The sequence below is a fragment of the Eleutherodactylus coqui genome, chromosome 2 (genome assembly GCF_035609145.1).
Source record: "Eleutherodactylus coqui strain aEleCoq1 chromosome 2, aEleCoq1.hap1, whole genome shotgun sequence".
NCBI classification, from domain to species: Eukaryota; Metazoa; Chordata; class Amphibia; order Anura; family Eleutherodactylidae; genus Eleutherodactylus; species Eleutherodactylus coqui.
In genome coordinates, this window is record NC_089838.1 from 52,017,999 (window position 1) to 52,037,106 (window position 19,108).

A 19,108-nucleotide genomic window follows, 5' to 3' on the forward strand; every position below is an offset into this window, starting at 1 on the left:
CTCCAATTAACATGTCCGAGTGCACAACTTGCTGTTCCTTCGTACAGATGGGTCATAACAGTGGTGGCCAGTTCTCGCGCCATTGTGTCTAAGAAAAACAGAAAGGTGAGACTCCAGCTGGCAAAAGAGCACAAAAGTTGTATCACTGAGCAGCAGAAAAACATCTCTCAGGTGGATCCAGATTTGCACCATGCTGATAGGAGGTCAGAATTTGAATCGTTGACCCCTTCCTGTCAGCTGGCAGAACATGTCAGCACCTCCATCTAATCTGCAGCAACTACAAGAAGCTTCCTGTCCACAGGGGCCGATATTCCTGCAGAACTATTTTATCACCCTGTGGGATCTGCACCATGAGAAATTACTGCGGATCTGAAGGCCAAAGGAGTCTAACACGTCTAATAAAGGGGCCGTTCAGTGTATACCGAATCTAATACTCAATTCCTCTCACTATAATCACAGGCCATTACATGCAGTTCACCACCTATCCGCTAGAGGGAGACGTCTGCCCTGTCCTTACACCGCCTTGTCCTGTGTTGCACTTATAAATGCTAGTTTTCCTGGTCTTTTAAAGTGCCAGTTCACCTTATGCATATTTAACCTCTTCCTTTCTAAATAATTGTATGTAACAACTGCAGGAACGAACGGCCAGCGCTCTGCAGTCTCTCTCTTAGGCCTCCCTCACACAGGGCGTTTGCAGAAACATAGCGTTTTGCAACGCTGCGTTTGCTGCAGATTCCGCCCCGTTTCAGCAGCGCTGGCATACGTTATGGCAGCGTTTTGGCTGCGTTTTCAGCTCGGCTGAAAACGCAGCCAAGAATGCTGAAAAGAAAAAAAAAAGCAATACTCACCTAGCCGCTGCAGTCCGGGTCGCGGCCGCTGGTCTCTGCAGCTGATCCGGGTTTCCTCTGCACTCCCAAGTCTATTGCCGTAGGCCAGGTTTGAGAACCCCGGCTCCGGCAATAGAGTGCTGTGATTGGTTGTCGGCGCTTGCTCGATGCCCAATCACAGCCCTTCATTGACTGTCTCAGCCAATCAGCGCCGGCAAGCTCTGATTGGCTGAGACAGTCAATGAAGGGATGTGATTGGGTATCGAGCAAGCGCCGACAACCAATCACAGCCCTCTATTGCCGGAGCCGGGGGTTCTCAAAGCTGGCCTACGGCAATAGACTTGGGAGTGCCGAGGAAGCCCGGATCAGCGGCAGAGAGCAGCGGCCGCGACCCGGACTGCAGCGGCTAGGTGAGTATTACTTTCTTTTCTTTCTCTACCTAGCTGGGACTGATTTTCGGGGTGAGGGCTTCTATTGCAAGCCCTCACCCCGAAAATCGGCGAGCAGTTAACGCTGCCAAAAACGCGGCACCAAGTGTTGCCGCGTTTTCAGCAGTGCTAAAACCGCTGCCCATTCATTTTAATGGGTGACGCAGGGCTGAAAACGGCCAAAAATAGAACATGCATCGCTGTCAAAGCGCAGCGTTGGGAGTCGCTGCGTTTTCAGCCCTGTGTGAGTAGCTCCATTGAAATGAATGGGAGTGTTGTACAGCGTGTAGCGCTGGGCTGAAAAGGCAGCGTTAAACGCTGTATAAAACGCCCTGTGTGAGGGAGGCCTTACAGCACAGTGGAGAATGCAGATCCTCATTTCTCCTGAGATCATATATCATTGCCTGCTGTCAGTAAATGGGAACATTCTTTTTTTATCAAGAGTCTGAAAAGTTTTTCTGAGCTGATATATCTCACAGCTGAGGTTTTGTTACAGTTGATTCCGGTCTAGACAATCCTCTGTGATCTCCAGACTGATACATGTTGCCTGCACTGATACATTGTAACAAACTATCAGGACAGGAGAGAGATTTGTGCTGCTGATGTGTTCCCTCACAGAGGATTATCTAGACTGGATACACTGTAACAAACCCTCAGCTGTGAAATGTATTAGATTGGTTTCACATCTGCACTCGGAAATCACAGTGGTATGCAAATCTATATGTAAAATATTCGAAACCCTTCACAGATATAGATATAAAATTAATAATTTTTATTTATTAAGTAATTCTAAAAACGTGGGCTTACAATGACACTAACAAACATGAATCAAGACGAAACAAAAGAAAAACCAGAAGAGGGAAGTACCCTGGTCTTAGATTGAATGGGGGATTAACTTCCTTTACACTTCGTGGAGACAGATGTATAGTTCCTCACAGTGTGTCTAGGGGTGTCCCTTAATGATTAGTGCACTGCTGGTACATATAGATATATGGAAGCAGGTATTATCAATTGACAAGATCCTGCTGAATTCCACTATTCAGGGTGTGAGTCCACCTCTAGGTGATTGATCTAGAATCCACCAGGTGAATATGTGATCTTCTGGTCAATCCCCAATTAAGCCACAGTGTTCATTTGCATATTCGTTATTTTGTTTGAGGATCTGGTTACAATCCCATTAAGCATTTTGCATCCAGATCCTTCAAACAGGCTCTTGCACATCAATGGTGCTAGATCTAATAGCTCAAAAAGAGAGCTTGCAATAGCACTAGGTAGGTAAGAGTCTGTAGGCTCCCGCAGTAGTGCCATGCAACAACGATCAATAATAGGCTCAACATCTGCACTCGGGGTTGCATTTTCCTGCTCCTCAAACGGAGCAGAAAAGCGCAATCCTCGCAGCCTAAATGGTGGGGAATTAAAATATATTAAGTTTCTGTTACAATTTTGGCGTTAAAAAGTAGCATATCAGAGCTCATGCCGCATTTACGCGATAATTTGTGACCTCTTGCTTCCCTCGCCAAAATTTTTAAATGTAGGTGGCTTTTGTGAGAGGGACAGGGTCTCCAGCAGACTGACATATTTACACCAGAAATTGGTGCAAATTACAGCGCAACTCTACGCCAGCTCACAGCAGGCGTAGATGTCAATTATTAGCGCATGGACAGTCAGAGATGCCAAAAGTGTAATCCATTTGGTGCATCTCAGGCCATTGTATATTGGCTTTAGACTGGAGTATGAAACGTCGCTCCGAGTAAATGTCCACTAAAGTTGCAGAACTCTTCACCCTGTGAGAAGAATAAAACTGAGTAGTGAATCTGTCGGGAAACAAGGTGTAACGGTAAGCCACGTAAAAACCATCGTAGTCATGGGACGATTTTACGTCATATTTTTTTTTAATTCTATGTACTTTTTTCTCGTCCTATAGAAGTCATTGAAGACAACACAAGGCTGAAGTCACACAAGCGATTAAAAAAACTCATCTGAGTTGTGTCTGCAAAAAGATGGCAATTTTTCATCCATCTGCGGTCCGTCCGTCATGCATTTTTCACATATGCAAGAAAATAAACATGAAATAAAAATAAAACAGCGCCGATTCTTTTGTATCTGTGTCTTGTAATAGACGTGATATACAAACTGCACGAGGGCATCATCCGGACCCCAATCTAGAATGGGCACGTCTCTTCTGCAAATCGGATCAGAGTTAGTGTGTGCCGAGACTTTTTTCATGTGGACCATAAAATGGATGTGTTAATTGGCACAATGACTATTATGGGTCCGTATGCAGTCAGAATCTAGTCTGCCATAGCGCACGGACCAAAAATGTACTTGCATGGATTAGCCTATACTTTCATACATTTCTAGGTTCACATTAGTGTTATGCTTTACACTCTTCTGTTTTGCCATAAGAATGGAAAAACAAAAAGCCGGATCCATAATTGAACCAAATGTGTCCGTGCGAGGTCTGCTTCACGTATTTGCGCATGAATGAGGTTGGATGACGTCCATTTGCGTGCTTTTCTGCGCATAGTACTGTACTTTTTTGCATATGCAGGGCCAAGGAGTTCCAAATGTGTTCTTCTTTTGCGTTTTTGTGCAGTGTTTCACGCTTCCTCTTGGTTATTTGCGCACCTCAAGTAGACTTCTATGGGGGCCTTTACTGCGCAAAATGCAGAATATATTTTTCCGCGCATGCAAAACACATTCATGTGAATGAACCATTGAAATCTATGGGTTCTATTCTCTGTGATTTGTACGCACAGATTTAGCGCACGCAAACAGTTGCGTAAAGCCACTTTAGGCCACACTCACACTGTTTGCAACGCGATGATTAAATGCTGTACTAAGCCGACATTCCTTTTAATTGGGCTTCTCAGAGGAGTGCAGCATTTCTAATGCTGCGAATTTGGGGCGCTGTTTGTTCTATTTTCCGGCGTTTCAGCGATTTTAAATGCAATGTGTCACCCAATGAAATGAATGGTGAGCGTTTTCAATGCTGTGAAATACGCGGTGGAATGCTGTGTCCAGTGTTTTGAACGCGGCGTTCTATGCCACCGGGATGGTAAATGAAAGTGGTGACATAATTGGCCCGATATGCCTGTGTTGTTGCGGCGCTAAAAGCAGGCAAGCACTGTACAAAGTGGCTCCGCCCTACTAACAACGCTGCATTTTACTATTGCCTGTGTGAGAGTGGCCTGCTGTATTCACAGGTGCGATTTTCAAGCGCAAGTTCAGTCGAAGTCCAAGATGGAGAGAGATTGCAAGGGGAAAGAAACCATTCATATGGATGAGTTCATTTGCACTCACAATTTTTCATTCGGATCAATAATCTGGGTTTGAAAAATTGAGGCATGTTCCAGAACCTCCCAACATTTTCCTTAGCAGGGTTAGAAAATCAGATTGTGCTTGTGTACCAAGCGAGAGTGATCTGATCTAACACAGCTTACTATGGGGACCTTATGAAAAAAACGGAATTAGGACCATCCAATTTTTTCAATACGTGCGAAAACCAAATCTTAAGTGTACGTTCAAACAGTTTTTCTGTCTGATTTTTGGACTGAAATAAATCAGACCGAATAGGAACGCAAATTAAGCGTATTTTTATTTTACGTGGTTCGATTCACACGAGTGTTGAATTGGACAAACAGTGGGGAAGAAAATCGCAGCATGTCCTATTTTTGTGGTGATTTTTGGCCAAAAATTGCCCATTGAAGTCTATGGGTGCGATTAAAAAAAATGGTTGCACTCATTTGATGAAATTGTGATCCCTTTTTTTGCAAGTAACCATGGTAACCATAAAAAAAGGGTACAGAATCTTTATTAACATCATCCGGCCAATCATAAAAATTGCACAGAAAAATCTGAGAAATGCCAACAAAATTGTGTGACAATTGCACAAAAAATTGGTGCAATTTTTGAGGACTGGAAAAAACACAAAAAAACACGTCCGTGGAAATTAACCTTAAAGGGGTTGTCTCGTGAAATCAAGTGGGATTATACACTTCTGTATGGCCATATTAATGCACTTTGTAATATACATCGTGCATTAAATATGAGCCATACAGAAGTTATTCACTTACCTGCTCCGTTGCTAGCGTCCCCGTCGCCATGGATCAGTCTAAATTCGCTGTCTTCTGATGTTTTTAGACGCGCTTGCGCAGTCCGGTGTTCTCCCTGGTAAATGGGGCCGCTCGTGCCGGAGAGCTGGTGCTCGTAGCTCCGCCCCGTCACGTGTGCCGACTCCAGCCAATCAGGAGGCTGGAATCGGCAATGGACCGCACAGAGCCCACGGTGCACCATGGGAGAAGACCCGCGGTGCATCGTGGGTGAAGATCCCGGCGGCCATCTTGGTGAAGGAAGAAAGAAGTCGCCGCAGCGCGGGGATTTGGGTAAGTAATAAACTTTTTTTTTTTTAACCCATCCCTTGGGTTTGTCTCGCGCCTATTGAATAAAAAAAAAAACGTTTCGGCGTAAGACAACCCCTTTAAGGCCGCGTTCCCACGGGATGGAAATCTCGTGGAATGTCTGCAGTGGGATTGCACAGAAATTCTGTGAGATCTCCGCAGCGGAAAGGCAGCTTCAACACCCACGCGGTTCAAGGGGATCGGAAAACACATGGCACAGCGCACAATGCGAGGTTGTCCATTGAAAACAATGGAAAACACTTGCCGTTACTCCACCCAGAATAGATGGGAGTCTTTTGGACAGAAAACGCCTCGCACGTTCACGAGCGCGATATTGGGTCAAGTTATACGGCCTGAAACCGCGCTCCGCCGTGTGAAACTAGCAACAAAAAAATTGCCTAAAAAAACGCATGGAAGTCGCTTTGTAATCGCAGTTTTTCAAAAAACGCTCTCCAGAACAGGCTCTTACACTAAATGTCTATAGTTTGCAGAACGCGGTCGCACAACGCACTGCGAGCAGCGGTACATTACGCACCAAAATCCGCAAACGACCTGTGGATTTTGAATGGCTCGATGCTCATTCGTATTAGCGTTCAGAGATTCTGTATTCCTGCTCGGTCCGTCACGCCCAGAACGGTTCCATCTTATGACAAAACAAAATGGCGCTGAATTTCCAGCCAGCATTTTGCGGGCGTTTACATGACTGAACGCCACTGTAAAGGAGCCCTCGCGGGCGCGTCCGCTCGAGTCGGTAATGCTGCAAAATTTCTGCAGTGAAAAATTCCACAGAATTACAGCCCCGCGTGAACGCACCCCAAAACCTGCCTGCAATTTTGCATCAAATGCTGCAGTTAGAACTGCGGAGTTTAATGTGACACGGCCATGCCACGTGGCATAATTCCATCCCATGTGACCGATCCCTTTCAAGTGATTACGTCAATGTTCATCGCACGTAAAAGCAGCGGTGGATGTGAAAGACTAAACGATCGCATGCAGCGCTGTGTTGAAGAGGGCACTGTGATTTTTCCGCCTTATCGTTAAAATTCGCACAGTCCGACGATTTATTTTTTAACCATAACGTCCCGCGTGGACGGCATAAATTGTCTGTGTGAAAAAAAACAACTAATCCCTGTGGCTGGTTTGCTTCAGAAACTTGTCTGCCCCTCACAGCCCTCTTTCCTAACGCCATTTGGCTAGGAGAAAGTTAAACAGGAAGGAAACGACGAGAAAGGAGTGGGGGAGCGGTCTCCATGGTAACAAGTCCACTGCGCCGGAGACAAAGAAGCCGCGAGCCCCTCCCCTTCGCTTCGGCAGCGCGCCCAAACCTTGCGCATGCCCACGCGTCACGCCTCTCATTTACCACGCCCCCCAACCCTGTGGTAGGCGGCGCGCGCACGCTCACGTCTGCTGACGGCGACGCGCACGTCGCGTAGTAACGGTCCAGTCAGTCAGGGCTCCGGCCGGCGCTGTGAACCGCTCTCCTATCCGCCCCCGTAAGGTAAAAGAAGAAGAAGCGGCAGCAGCCGAGGCGGCCAGAACGATGCCGGGGCCCCGCCGCGACCGGCAGAGACACTGAGGAGGCGACGGCAGCGGCTTTAGCTCCTCCTCCCACACGACGCTGAGGCCGCGGCCTAGTAGGATGCCGGGATGGAGACGCACATCTCCTGCCTGTTCCCGGAGCTGCTGGCGATGATCTTCGGCTACCTGGATGTCCGCGATAAAGGCCGCGCGGCGCAGGTATGCGGGGCCTGGCGGGACGCGGCCTACCACAAGTCGGTGTGGCGGGGGACGGAGGCCAAGCTGCACCTCCGCCGCGCCAACCCGTCGCTGTTCCCCAGCCTGCAGGCGCGCGGCATCCGGCGGGTGCAGATCCTGAGCCTCCGCCGCTCACTCAGCTACGTCATCCAGGGCCTGCCGGACATCGAGAGCCTGAACCTGAGCGGCTGCTACAACCTGACGGACAACGGGCTGGGCCACGCCTTCGTGCAGGAGATCTCGTCGCTGCGCTCGCTCAACCTCAGCCTGTGCAAGCAGATCACGGACAGCAGCCTGGGCCGCATCGCGCAGTACCTGAAGCGGCTGGAGGTGCTGGAGCTGGGCGGCTGCTCCAACATCACCAACACCGGCCTGCTGCTCATCGCCTGGGGGCTGCACGGCCTCAAGAGCCTCAACCTGCGCAGCTGCCGCCACGTCTCGGACGTGGGCATCGGCCACCTAGCCGGCATGACCCGCAGCGCCGCCGAGGGCTGTCTGAGCCTGGAGCAGCTCACCCTGCAGGACTGCCAGAAACTCACCGACTTGGCGCTCAAGCACATCTCTCGGGGGCTACAGGGGCTGCGGGTGCTGAACCTCAGCTTCTGCGGGGGCATCTCAGACGCTGGACTACTGCACCTGTCTCACATGGGCGGCTTGCGGAGCCTCAACCTGCGCAGCTGTGACAACATCAGCGACACTGGCATCATGCACCTGGCCATGGGCACGCTGCGCCTCTCTGGATTAGACGTTTCCTTCTGCGACAAAGTCGGCGACCAGAGCCTGGCCTACATCGCCCAAGGACTGTACGGGCTCAAGTCGCTGTCCCTCTGCTCCTGCCACATCAGCGACGACGGCATCAACCGGATGGTGCGGCAAATGCACAGCCTGCGGACTCTGAACATCGGCCAGTGTGTCCGCATCACCGACAAGGGGCTGGAGCTGATCGCCGAGCACCTGAGCCAGCTGACTGGCATTGACTTGTACGGGTGTACCCGCATCACCAAGAGGGGACTGGAGCGCATCACGCAGCTGCCTTGCCTCAAAGTGCTCAACCTTGGGCTGTGGCAGATGACTGAGAACGAGAAAGTCAGGTGAGGGCTGCTGAGGCACCCCCAGAGACTGCGAGGACTTGACTGATGCATTTGTACTGCCGCAAGAGCTGAGAGATATGTGCGACGGCCCGTCCTGGAGGTGGCGACGCCGATGATATGGCGCTGTTACCATTGGTATTGCAAGAGGTTTCGATGAAAGGAGCTCCCTGGTTGGTGGTGTGGCTTACCCAGTTACGGTGCTAGCTGCGGGGGTCTAAACTATTTCAGCACCATGAAGACTAGGGAATGCTTCATGCCTTCTCTGCACTTCATAGGGCTGCAAATTTTAAAGGTGTGTCTCATGGTGGCCTGTACCTGCCATGAAGCCCTGTGGCGGTGAACGCAATAGGGCCACCAGAGACAGTCAACTATCTCCCATTGAAGTGAATGGCAGTGGGGATGCACAGGTCTGTGTTAGCTGTTCTACGCTTTGGGACATGGCAGGGCTGCCATCCAGGTACAGCCTCCATGAGACAACCTTTTTAAGGGTGCGTTCACATGCAGTAGATTTTGGTGCGGACTTCCAGCAGAGTTCACTCCTTCAGTTAAAATGGCGATATCTGCTGTAAGTCCGTAGGAAAAGCCACAAAAAATGTGGCGGATCTAGACCAAAATCTGCAACATGTGAACGTAACACAAGACTGCAGATTTACGTGCATCTTTGTCTGCTGCTCCTTGGCCGCCATCTTTCTGGTTACCAATTTCCATGTGAATGTCACAGACTGACTGTATCTGCATCGTAGGGTATGAGCGCACATCGCAGGGAAAATCTGCCCATGGATCCTGGTGCAGCTTTTACTGTGAAATTCATCGCAGTGACAATCCGCACACTTCCATAACTGCGGATTTTTTTTCTGCTGTAAGTGAATGGAGTTTTGTTATTCATTCGCGTTGTACTTTTCATGTTCCTGCAGAATTTTGATTTGAAATTCTGCAGCACATCTGTGATGTGTGAGCATACCCGGACAGCGCCCGCAGAACATCTCCTCTGACTTGCACACGTAGACGAGTAACTTTAGAGCGGTCACCAAGAAGCAAGAGGACTGGGGAGCCTAACAAAAACTTCCTGACCCAATATCGGGTCCTGGCACTGAAGTGGTTAACCCATGCCAACACCCTGCCCCTGTTCTCCAGCATAGAAAGGGTTAATGGGAGCTGCACCCGCAACATTTCTCAGTTTGTTTGTTTTTCAATAGCTTTGTAAGTAGATGGAACTTTCCAGTAAAGAAACTTTCTCCAAAACATTCCCCCCCTCCTCCTCCTCCCTATTTCCCGGCGACGGGTCTTTTACTTTCCTCATCTGTGATATTCCTTATGGCCGGCTACCTCGTTTTTATGCCCTGGAAAGTCTATTTTTATTTCTCCCTTGAGTGGTTTTTTTTTTTTTGTTAGTGCCTGAACTGGAAAGATGCTGTCTTTCATTCGCTCCTGTAGACATTTCCGCAGACTTAGTGATCCTTCCTAGAGATGATGTGCCCACCCCTAAAGGTTGAGGCTGGCTTTTTAATTTAACCCACTCCCTCCCTGCCAGCCCACTGCAAAAGTGCTAGCGATGTAGATAACCCCCTCCTCCTCTCCCACATTTCCCGCTGCCCATTGACTTAATGTTTTCTGTTCCTGACCAATCCGAGTTGTAGAACTGAAGTGCAGAATTTGCCTTTCTAAACTCTTGCTGCTGAAGGACATGCAAAGCCGAGCTCCGACCCATGACGCGAGTCAAATTATATATGCAAACATCAGACTGTACCCTCCCCCACCCACATGAGCGCACCTTTTTCTATAGAGTCGTTCTCAGATTAGGGTTTCTGGCCTCACTTCCTCTTCTGTCCGTCACACATTTTTTGGGGAAAACACAAATGATCCAGACTTAGTTGGTATTTTCTATCCACCCCACGACCCCTTCCTGAACCTCCACAGTTGGATCTCACCTAGAAAACGTGCCGAATTTCATTGTACTGTCTGTGAATTTGTATAAAAGATCCTCCGAGAAACGCTTTATATTCTTACAGTTAAAAGGTTAAACGGATATTTATATAATAAAAGAGGAAATATGATGTATGTTTTTGAGAAATGGGCTGTTTGCGTGTTATTACACTGATGGGACGGCAGGACTACAACCCCCAGCATCAGGATGTGGAGGGAGTGGCAGTTCTGCAATGTTTGCCCTGCGGGCAGGAATAACTTAGTATCATTAACGTGACTAAACTCTAGTTGCAGAACTACAGCTCCCAGCATGCAGTTTGCATTAAGTGCGTTTGGCTGGGATACAATTTGTATAGATGGGATTGTACTATTGCAGTCTGCACCTTCCAGGAACACTTCAAAAGGACCATCCAGCAGTCCTGGAGAAACAAAGATGGCCGCACTGCTCACTGTGTATTAGTATGTATTTAGTCAGACACTACATTTGCAGTGATTGGCCAGTACTGACTTCACCATTAACACAACTAGCCAGTCAGCAGCATGTCGTGTCTTGGACTACTAGTGTATACTAGTGTGCATGCTGGTAGCTAAAGGGGCAGTGCGGCCATATTTCTCTTTCCAGGGTCGGAGGATCGCTTTCCGGTAAAACGTGTTTTATACCATGTGTATGGGAGAAGCATGACACCCATGGTCCCTAGTTGCTCCGCCTCCTTAAGCCTATGCTAGGAATAAGGAGCCATGCCCACGGGCGTATTTTGTGGCTGTATTAGCCCCTATTTTGTATGGGCATCCCAGGGCACTAGAGATGAGCGAGCGTACTCGTTAAGGCAAAATACTCGAGCGAGTATTGCCATTTTCGAGTACATGCCAGCCTGTGAAAAAAGATTCGGGGGGCTGGCGGGGGTGAAGCTTTTGGGACGAGCGAGCATGTACGCGAAAATGGCAATACTCACTCGAGTATTTTGCCTTAACGGGTACGCTCGCTTATCTCTACAGGGCACCCTTACATTAAATCGGGGTATGTGCATCATTTATTTAACGTGGATTTATATGTTTAAAACAAAAAAAAATTTGCAATCTGTTTTTTTGTATTCCCAAACCAAAATCTCTTGTGATCATTCGGCATCACAAAAGAAATGAACTAAAACGATTAAGTCTTATGCACCCTACAATAAATAGCATTAAATGAAAATGTCAACTCATCCCATAAAAGTCAAGCCCTCATACAGCTCCCTACGCAGAAAGTGATGACACTGCAAACCTTTTTTTAAAAGAAAATATATATACCGCATCTAGTAAGAGAATATATATACTTTTTTCACATGCCATTGGACTGTGCTGTGCTATAAGTGATGCTATCCTTATTTTGTATGTAATTACAATTCCGCTAATACCCAATCATATGGGTATATACCCAATCTGGAATACCCAGAGAGGCTGTCCAAATTGGGACTATTTACTCTAGAAAAAAGAAGGTTAAGAGGCGACCAAATAACCATGTATAAGTACATGAGGGGACAACACATGGATCTCTCCCACGATCTGTTTACACCCAGGACCACGACGGTAACAAGAGGACATCCGCTACGATTAGAGGAAAGTAGGTTTCATCACCAACACAGAAAGGGGTTCTTTACTGTAAGAGCAGTTAGACTGTGGAACTCTCTACCGGAGGAAGTGGTGATGGCAAAATCCATAGAGGAGTTTAAAAGGGGACTTGATGTCTTTCTGGAGAAGGATATTACAGGATATAAATTTTAGTTTAAGTGTCAATCCTGGTATATAGGCAGGTAGGAACTATTAGGGGTTGATCCAGGGAACAGTCTGATTGCCATTAGGGAGTCGGGAAGGAATTTTTTCCCCAAAAGGGCTAATTGACTTCTGGCCTTGGGGTTTTTTGCCTTCCTCTGGATCAACACAGTAGGATAGACAGGCTGGACTAGATGGACAATGTCTTCATTCGGCCTTACATACTATGTTACTATGTTACTATATATTAAGTTTAAAATCTAATACATTTAATCATTAAAAAGGAGATTTAAAAAAAACTGGCTGCACATGGAAATGCTACCAATGAAAACGTCTGCGTATCCCACAAAAACCAGGTGCCCCCATCCCTCCCCCCAAACAGTGTTGTAGAGTGAAAAAAATGGTTCTCTGAATATGGCAATAAACTGGAGGCCCCAACATCCCCGAGGTGCTCCTTCGTTCCTGGGACCTCTGAGTCATGCTGCTTGGTTCGATAGTTCTAAAAAAACCTTCAGGTTCGGGGGAATAGGTATTGAGTTTTGTTGATCTGCTGATTTCTGGTATGTTTCAGAAAAAAATTTAGATAAATCTGTGAGAAAAGTAACATAACATTTTTCCACTTTCAGTTTTTCATAGGAACTCAAGCAAAGTTTGGTTAAGAGAACTTGGAAATGTAGTTTTGAAAAATTTGAGGGACGAACTCTTTAAAATTGAATGAATTGTGGGGAGTTTAATATATAGGCCACTCAAAGTCCCTTCAGAACTGAATTAGTAGATTCAAAACCAGATTTTGGTAATTTCAACAAAATTTGTAAACTTGCCACTATATATAATTACATGCTTTGACATCCAAAATAAATAGGGTGCTTTGAAAATTGTACCAACATCCAGAGCACTCGTGATAAATGTTAGCTATTAGATATTTTGCGAGGTATGATTCTTACAAGGAAAAAGTGTGAAAACTGGAAATTTTTAAAAAGTTTTCTGTACATTTAGGATGTTAAAAAAAACAACTTAAAACGTATTGACAACTAACAAAGTGCAACGTCTCACGAAAACACATCACAAGTAGAAGAATTCCAAAGTTATTACCACTTATCAGTGACACATCAGACTTAAATGGGCCGGGCAGGAAGGCCAAAACTGTCTGCAGGGGAAGGGGTTAAATGCCATGGGCACGTAAAGACAAACAATGCAGCAAACCTGCGTTAGCATTTGTGTACGCTGTGGGGTCTTTGTACACCCTGTTTTCTGTAGCTTGTGACAACTGACGTCACTTAGCCCTCGTTTTTTCTTTTTACATGTGTGGAACACGGATGCAACACGGATGTAAAATAAAAAAGCCCACATGTGCAGAAAAACAGACGCAGTGAAAATTTTTTTTTTTTTTTTTTTTTTTTTTTTTACAGACTCAAATTTCGTACGCCTGTGAGAATGACCCTTAGGCTCACACAACCCGATTTCAATTGTGGAATCCGCAATGGTGTTGCGTGCCTATGGAAAAGATAGAACTTTCACATATCCACTCAGATGAACGGACAGCAATTGCGATTTCTGGGAGCAGATTTAAAATCACAGCATGTTCTATTTATGTGCAGAATCCGCACAGACTGTCTCTGTTAATGAAAGCAGTGTGACCTGCAGCCCATCTGCAATTGACAATGCTGATAGATTGCAGGTACCCGCGTCGTCGCCTAGTGACCATGCAGGCAAAATATACATATTTTTAAATTTGTACTGCGCATTACTGACTAATCGCCAGCCGGGGTCAGAGCCAGTTCCACTGCGGTCTCCTGCATGCAGAATCTGACTTTTTCCTGTGCAGTCGGCCTTAGTTATGTTAGTTTTGCCCGGTGTCCCTTTGAAACGCATGACAGTCACATGTGTAAGTGCACAGTCACACCGGTGGATTTGCTGTGGAATGGCTGCATCTGGAAGTCTGCATCAAAACATGCAGGAATTGGTGTGGATTTTGAAGGTTTTAACGCAGAATTCACCCCCTCATGCAATAGGACCAAATGTCACTTTTTGTGTGGATTTTTCTGTAGCTTCTGGGCGACATTTTAAAAATGTCATCCATTTTGCGGCTACTATAAAGGCCTCATGTCCATGGCACGTGTGGATATTGAGTTTTTCGCAGTAGTTGTTCTGGGGGTCATCTTAAAATTGTTTGTGGATTTTTTTTTTTCTGTGTGGATGCACTGCAGATTTTCCCCAACCCCACCTTCCAGCCCTTTCCGCACCTTCCTAATTGCTTCTAACCTTCAAATCCACAGCGGATCCAACAATGCATTTAAATGTATTTGCGGAGGCACTGCGGATCCGAAGCTCCCATAGAGATTAAAGGGGTTGTCCTGCGGCAGAAATCAAATGTTTTTCTCCTCCCAGTCCCCCTGCTAAAGCAAACATAGTACACTACCCTTGGAAAGCGTTATAAAAGAGCGTTTCTACTTACCAGTACCTCGTTTCGCGAACTTTTAAAATTTCTTCTTTAAAGATGGCCGCCGGTCCTTTCCCAATGATGCACCGCGGTTTTCTCCCATGGTGCACAGTGGATGTCTTGCATTCCACTGCCGATTACAGCCACCTAATTGGCTGATCGGCGTGACGGGGCGGAGCTACGATGACGACACGCAGACCAGCTCTCCGGCGCGAGCACACAGCAGAAGACCGGACTGCGCAAGCGCGTCTAAAGAAGCAAGAAGACACCGAAATTAGACGGCTCCATGGAGACGGGGACGCCAGCAACGGAGTGGGTAAGTGAATAACTTCTGTATGGCTCATATTTAATGCATGATGTATATTACAAAGTGCATTAATATGGCCATACAGAAGTGTATAACCCCACTTGCTGCCGCGGGACAACCCCTTCAATGGAGCGTGATTCGCGATAAAATGGAAATAAGGGAGATGGAATAAAACCTCTACAGTGTCAGCTATTGAAAGTCAGACTTTTTATACAAGCCTTATAACAAGGACTGGGAATTAAAATCAAAGCCAGACTCCATGTGGATACAGCTGTTTCCGAGTTATTGCCCTTCATCAGTGTACAGTAGGAGTCTGGCTTTGCTAGTGAGAGGCCTGGGACGGGGGGGGGGGGGGGGTCAGAAATGCTATCTTTTCTCCTTAGGGAGAGCACCTAGACAGTGAGTGAGGATAGTCCAAATGGCCATGCACGCTCCTCTGGGTAATATGCAAATAAGGGAGATGGAATTAAACCTCTACAGTGCCACCTATTGAAAGGCGGCATTCCTTCAAGCCAAAGTCAGACTTTTTATATACGCCTTGTAACAATGACTGGGAATTAAAAGCAAAGCCAGACTTAATGTATATATTGCTGTTAATGACATCTACCTTATTTGGATATTACCCAGAGGAGCGTGCATGGCCACTTATGTCTTCTCACTCACCTTCTAGGAGCTCTCCCCAAGGAGAAAAGATAGCGTTTCTGACCCCCATCCCAGGCCTCTTACTAGCAAAGCCAGACTCCTACTTTACATGACGAAGGGCTAAAACCCTGAAACCACTGTATGTACGTGGCTTGTATAAAAAGTCTGACTTTGGCTTGAAGGAATGCTGCCTTCCAATAGGTGGCACTGTAGAGGTTTTATTCTATCTCCCTTCTTTGCATATTACCCAGAGGAGCGTGCATGGCCATTTGAGTCTCCTCACTCACCGTCTAGGTACTCTCCCTAAGGAGAAAATATAGCAATAAAATGGAGCATGCTGTGATTTATTATCCATGCGTGGCATCTGCAAATCATTTAAAATCAAATCTGCAGAACTTAAATGAAGTGCGGATGCCCAATGTGCCTCTATTGGCGACTAGACCTGCGGATGACCCACGCGGATTCAATAAATAAAATCTGCCCATGGCCATTGGGCCTAAATGCTGTGAATTTTCCAGGTGGAGGGTCTGCCCTCAAAATCTACCCCCTGTGAACATTGCCTAAAAGGCACCCTTAGTTTTTAACCATTTCCTGCCCTTTCCAATTTCTCATTAACTTGGAAACACTTCGTTTACTTCCTACAGCAACCAAAGATGAGCAATGAGGATGGAAAGGAGCTTACTTGCTTAACTATTTCATGCCTGTGTGACTTTTTAATAAACAGAACACCCCTGTGAGGTCTGCTTCATATAAGAATTGTAAACCGTCCGTAATATGAATCAGCTTAACAGATAACATAACTGTACATCTGTATTTGTCTCTGTGTGGCCTCCTGCACACGGGTGGAAATTCCATGGCGAGATTTCCCGCAGAATTTCCGCTCGTTACACGCTGCCATAGGATTGCATTAAATAATGTAATCCTATGCAGACAACCACGAGTTGACCGCGTGAAAACTCACAGTAAACAAATCGTGGCAGGTCCTATTTCTGTGCGAGCCTCGCAGAGGCCCACACAGAAACGTCACCTTTGACGTGCCAGCTGGGCGGCAGCCGGCACATAGAGAGGAGAAGACGCCGGGAGGAGGTAAGCGGCGGTGGTCACTGCAGGGGCACGGCTAGCATCCTGCTGCGGGAATTCGTGCAGTAGGATCTGACCCGGCCGTCTGCAGGCCATATTTTAGTTTACTGTACAAATACTGATCTGTATTTGCCCAATAAAAAATAATGGTAATATGGAGGCGAAAACAAAAACCACACAAATAAATAAAACCCTGCTCCTAAAAAAAAAAGGTGATGTTTTACTACAAATCTCGGCATGCAGCTCTATCTCAGGGCTCCCCCACACTTGCGTTTGCTTTTTTTGTTAACATTAGAAAGTCCCATTGACAATAGCATTAACGCAATGCAGTGCAACTTGCGTTTTTGGTGCGTTGCGTTTGTAACATTAGAAAAAATAGATTATACTTACCCAATAATCGGGTTTCTAGGAGTCTCCACGACAGCACCAATTGAGATTGCCACCTCCTGATAGGACAGGAACACACTGAGAGGTTAAAAGCTCCCCCCCCTTCCCCACTTTCCTCAGTGGATTCTAACGAATTGCCGGGGTAGGAGCTCAACTTAAATTTTTTCCCCTAACTGGGGTTTTTATATTCTATAATTTCTTTACTACATTCTTAGGGGGAGAAGGTACGAGTACTGTCGTGGAGACTCCTGGAAACCCGATTATTGGGTAGGTATCTATTTTTTCCCCAGTCGTCTCCACGACAGCACCAATTGAGACGTACCAACTAAAGTTTTCCTAGGGTGGGATTGCTGCCGAGAGGACTTTGCGGCCGAAGGCCATGTCCTCGTCCTGCTGCACTTTTACCCTATAGTGTTTAACGAACGTGTGGGGTTTCTTCCAGACTGCGGCTTTGCATATCTGCTCGACCGAGGCTGAGCTGTGTTCGGCCCATGAGGATGCTACTGCCCTTGTAGAATGGGCTTTAAGAGCTAAAGGGATTTCCTTCCCCAGGGCCTTATAGGACTCTGATGGCCAGGCGGATCCACCTGGCTATGGAGCTTTTCGCTGCTTTGCTCCCTTTATTTGGGCCACTGAACTGGACGAACAAGTTGTCGTCCCGCCTCCAGTGGCTTGTCGCATCTATGTAGCCTAGGACTGCTCTCCTAACGTCCAGGCAGCTTAGGGGTTTTTCTTCCTCATTTTAGGTTTACTAAAGAATGAGGGGATTATTATGTCTTGGGACCTATGAAAATGTGATACTACTTTTGGCATAAAAGCCTGGTCCGTTTTAAATACTAATTTGGTGTCCAAGATTTTCAGGAACGGGTGGCGAATGGACAAGGCCTGCAGCTCGCTAACCCGCCTTACGGAGGCGATGGCTACTAAGAAAATGGTCTTGATCGTAAGCATTTTTATGGGTAGTGCTTCGATCGGCTCAAATGGTACCGCTGTCATGGCCCCTAGAGCCCAATTAAGGTTCCAGTCTGGAAAAAGATTTATGGGCTTAGGCCGTAATCTAGCTGCTGCTGTTAGGAACCTGTTGACCCATCTGTTGTCTGCGAACTTTGTGTCACATATGGCGCTAAGGGCTGTGACCTGGACCTTCAGGGTGCTTGGAGAGAGGCCCATCTCTAGGCCCTCCTGCAAGAACTCTAAGATTAGAGGGATGTCTGGGATAGAATCCCCACGATCTCTTCCCTGTCTCCATGAGGAAAACCTTCTCCAAACTTTCTGGTAGATAAGGTGGGTCGTCTTTTTCCTGCTGGACATTAACGTTTCTACTACTCTCTCTGAGAATCCCTTCTCTTTTAGTGAGGATTCCTCAAGAGCCATGCTGTTAAGTGGAGCTTGTCTAGGCTTGGGTGGTTCAGTGGCCCCTGCGATAGAAGATCTGTCCAGGTAGGAAAGGTGACTGGGTCCTGGACGCTCAATGTTGCTAGAAGACCGAACCAGCTTCTCTTGGGCCAGAAGGGGGTCACCAGGATTAGTGTGCATACCTGGGTTCTGAAATGTTGTAAGACTCTGGGGATCAGCGGTATGGGAGGAAAGGCGTACGCCCAGCCCCTCTCCCCAGTCTTGGCCTAGGGTGTCTACTGCTGTCGGACGATTTCCTGGCCGGAGGGAGAAGAAGTTGCTTACTTTGGCGTTCTCCCTGGTTGCAAACAGGTCCAATTGTGGGGTCCCCCACCGGTTGGTTAGGATTCTGAATGCCTCCAGGGAGAGAGACCATTCTCCTGGGTCTATTTGCCTCCTGCTGAGAAAGTCCGCTTTTTGGTTTAGCGTCCCCTTCAAGTGGGTTGCCGTGATCGAGAGGATCCGGCCCTCTGCCCAGCGGAAAATTTTCTGCGCGATAATTTGCAGGGCGGGAGACCTTGTGCCCCCTTGGTGTCGTATATGGGCGACCGCGGTGGTATTGTCCGATAGTATCTTTATATGCTGGTTCCGTAGCGAGTTCCCTAACTGCTGTAGGACCTGCCATACGGCCTGTAGTTCCCTGTAATTTGAGGACTGTTCTTTTGTCCTTTGAGGCCATGGGCC

The 19,108-nt window shown here is 47.1% G+C and overlaps 2 protein-coding genes across 3 annotated transcripts in view; one reads left to right on the plus strand and one right to left on the minus strand.

Moving 5' to 3' along the window:
• The window catches only part of WNT5B (Wnt family member 5B), a 138,229-nt gene that overhangs the window by 65,310 nt on the left and 53,811 nt on the right, over positions 1–19,108 (minus strand). The window lies entirely within an intron of this gene.
• FBXL14 (F-box and leucine rich repeat protein 14) lies at positions 7,070–10,572 on the plus strand. Its single transcript, XM_066590942.1, has one exon. It carries the CDS (start codon positions 7,303–7,305, stop codon positions 8,503–8,505), a length of 1,203 nt encoding a protein of 400 aa, XP_066447039.1. The 5' UTR covers positions 7,070–7,302; the 3' UTR covers positions 8,506–10,572.

Excerpts from the sequence above, each read along its gene's own strand:
- FBXL14 (XM_066590942.1), top strand. The coding sequence starts at position 7,303 with ATGGAGACGCACATCTCCTGCCTGTTCCCGGAGCTGCTGGCGATGATC.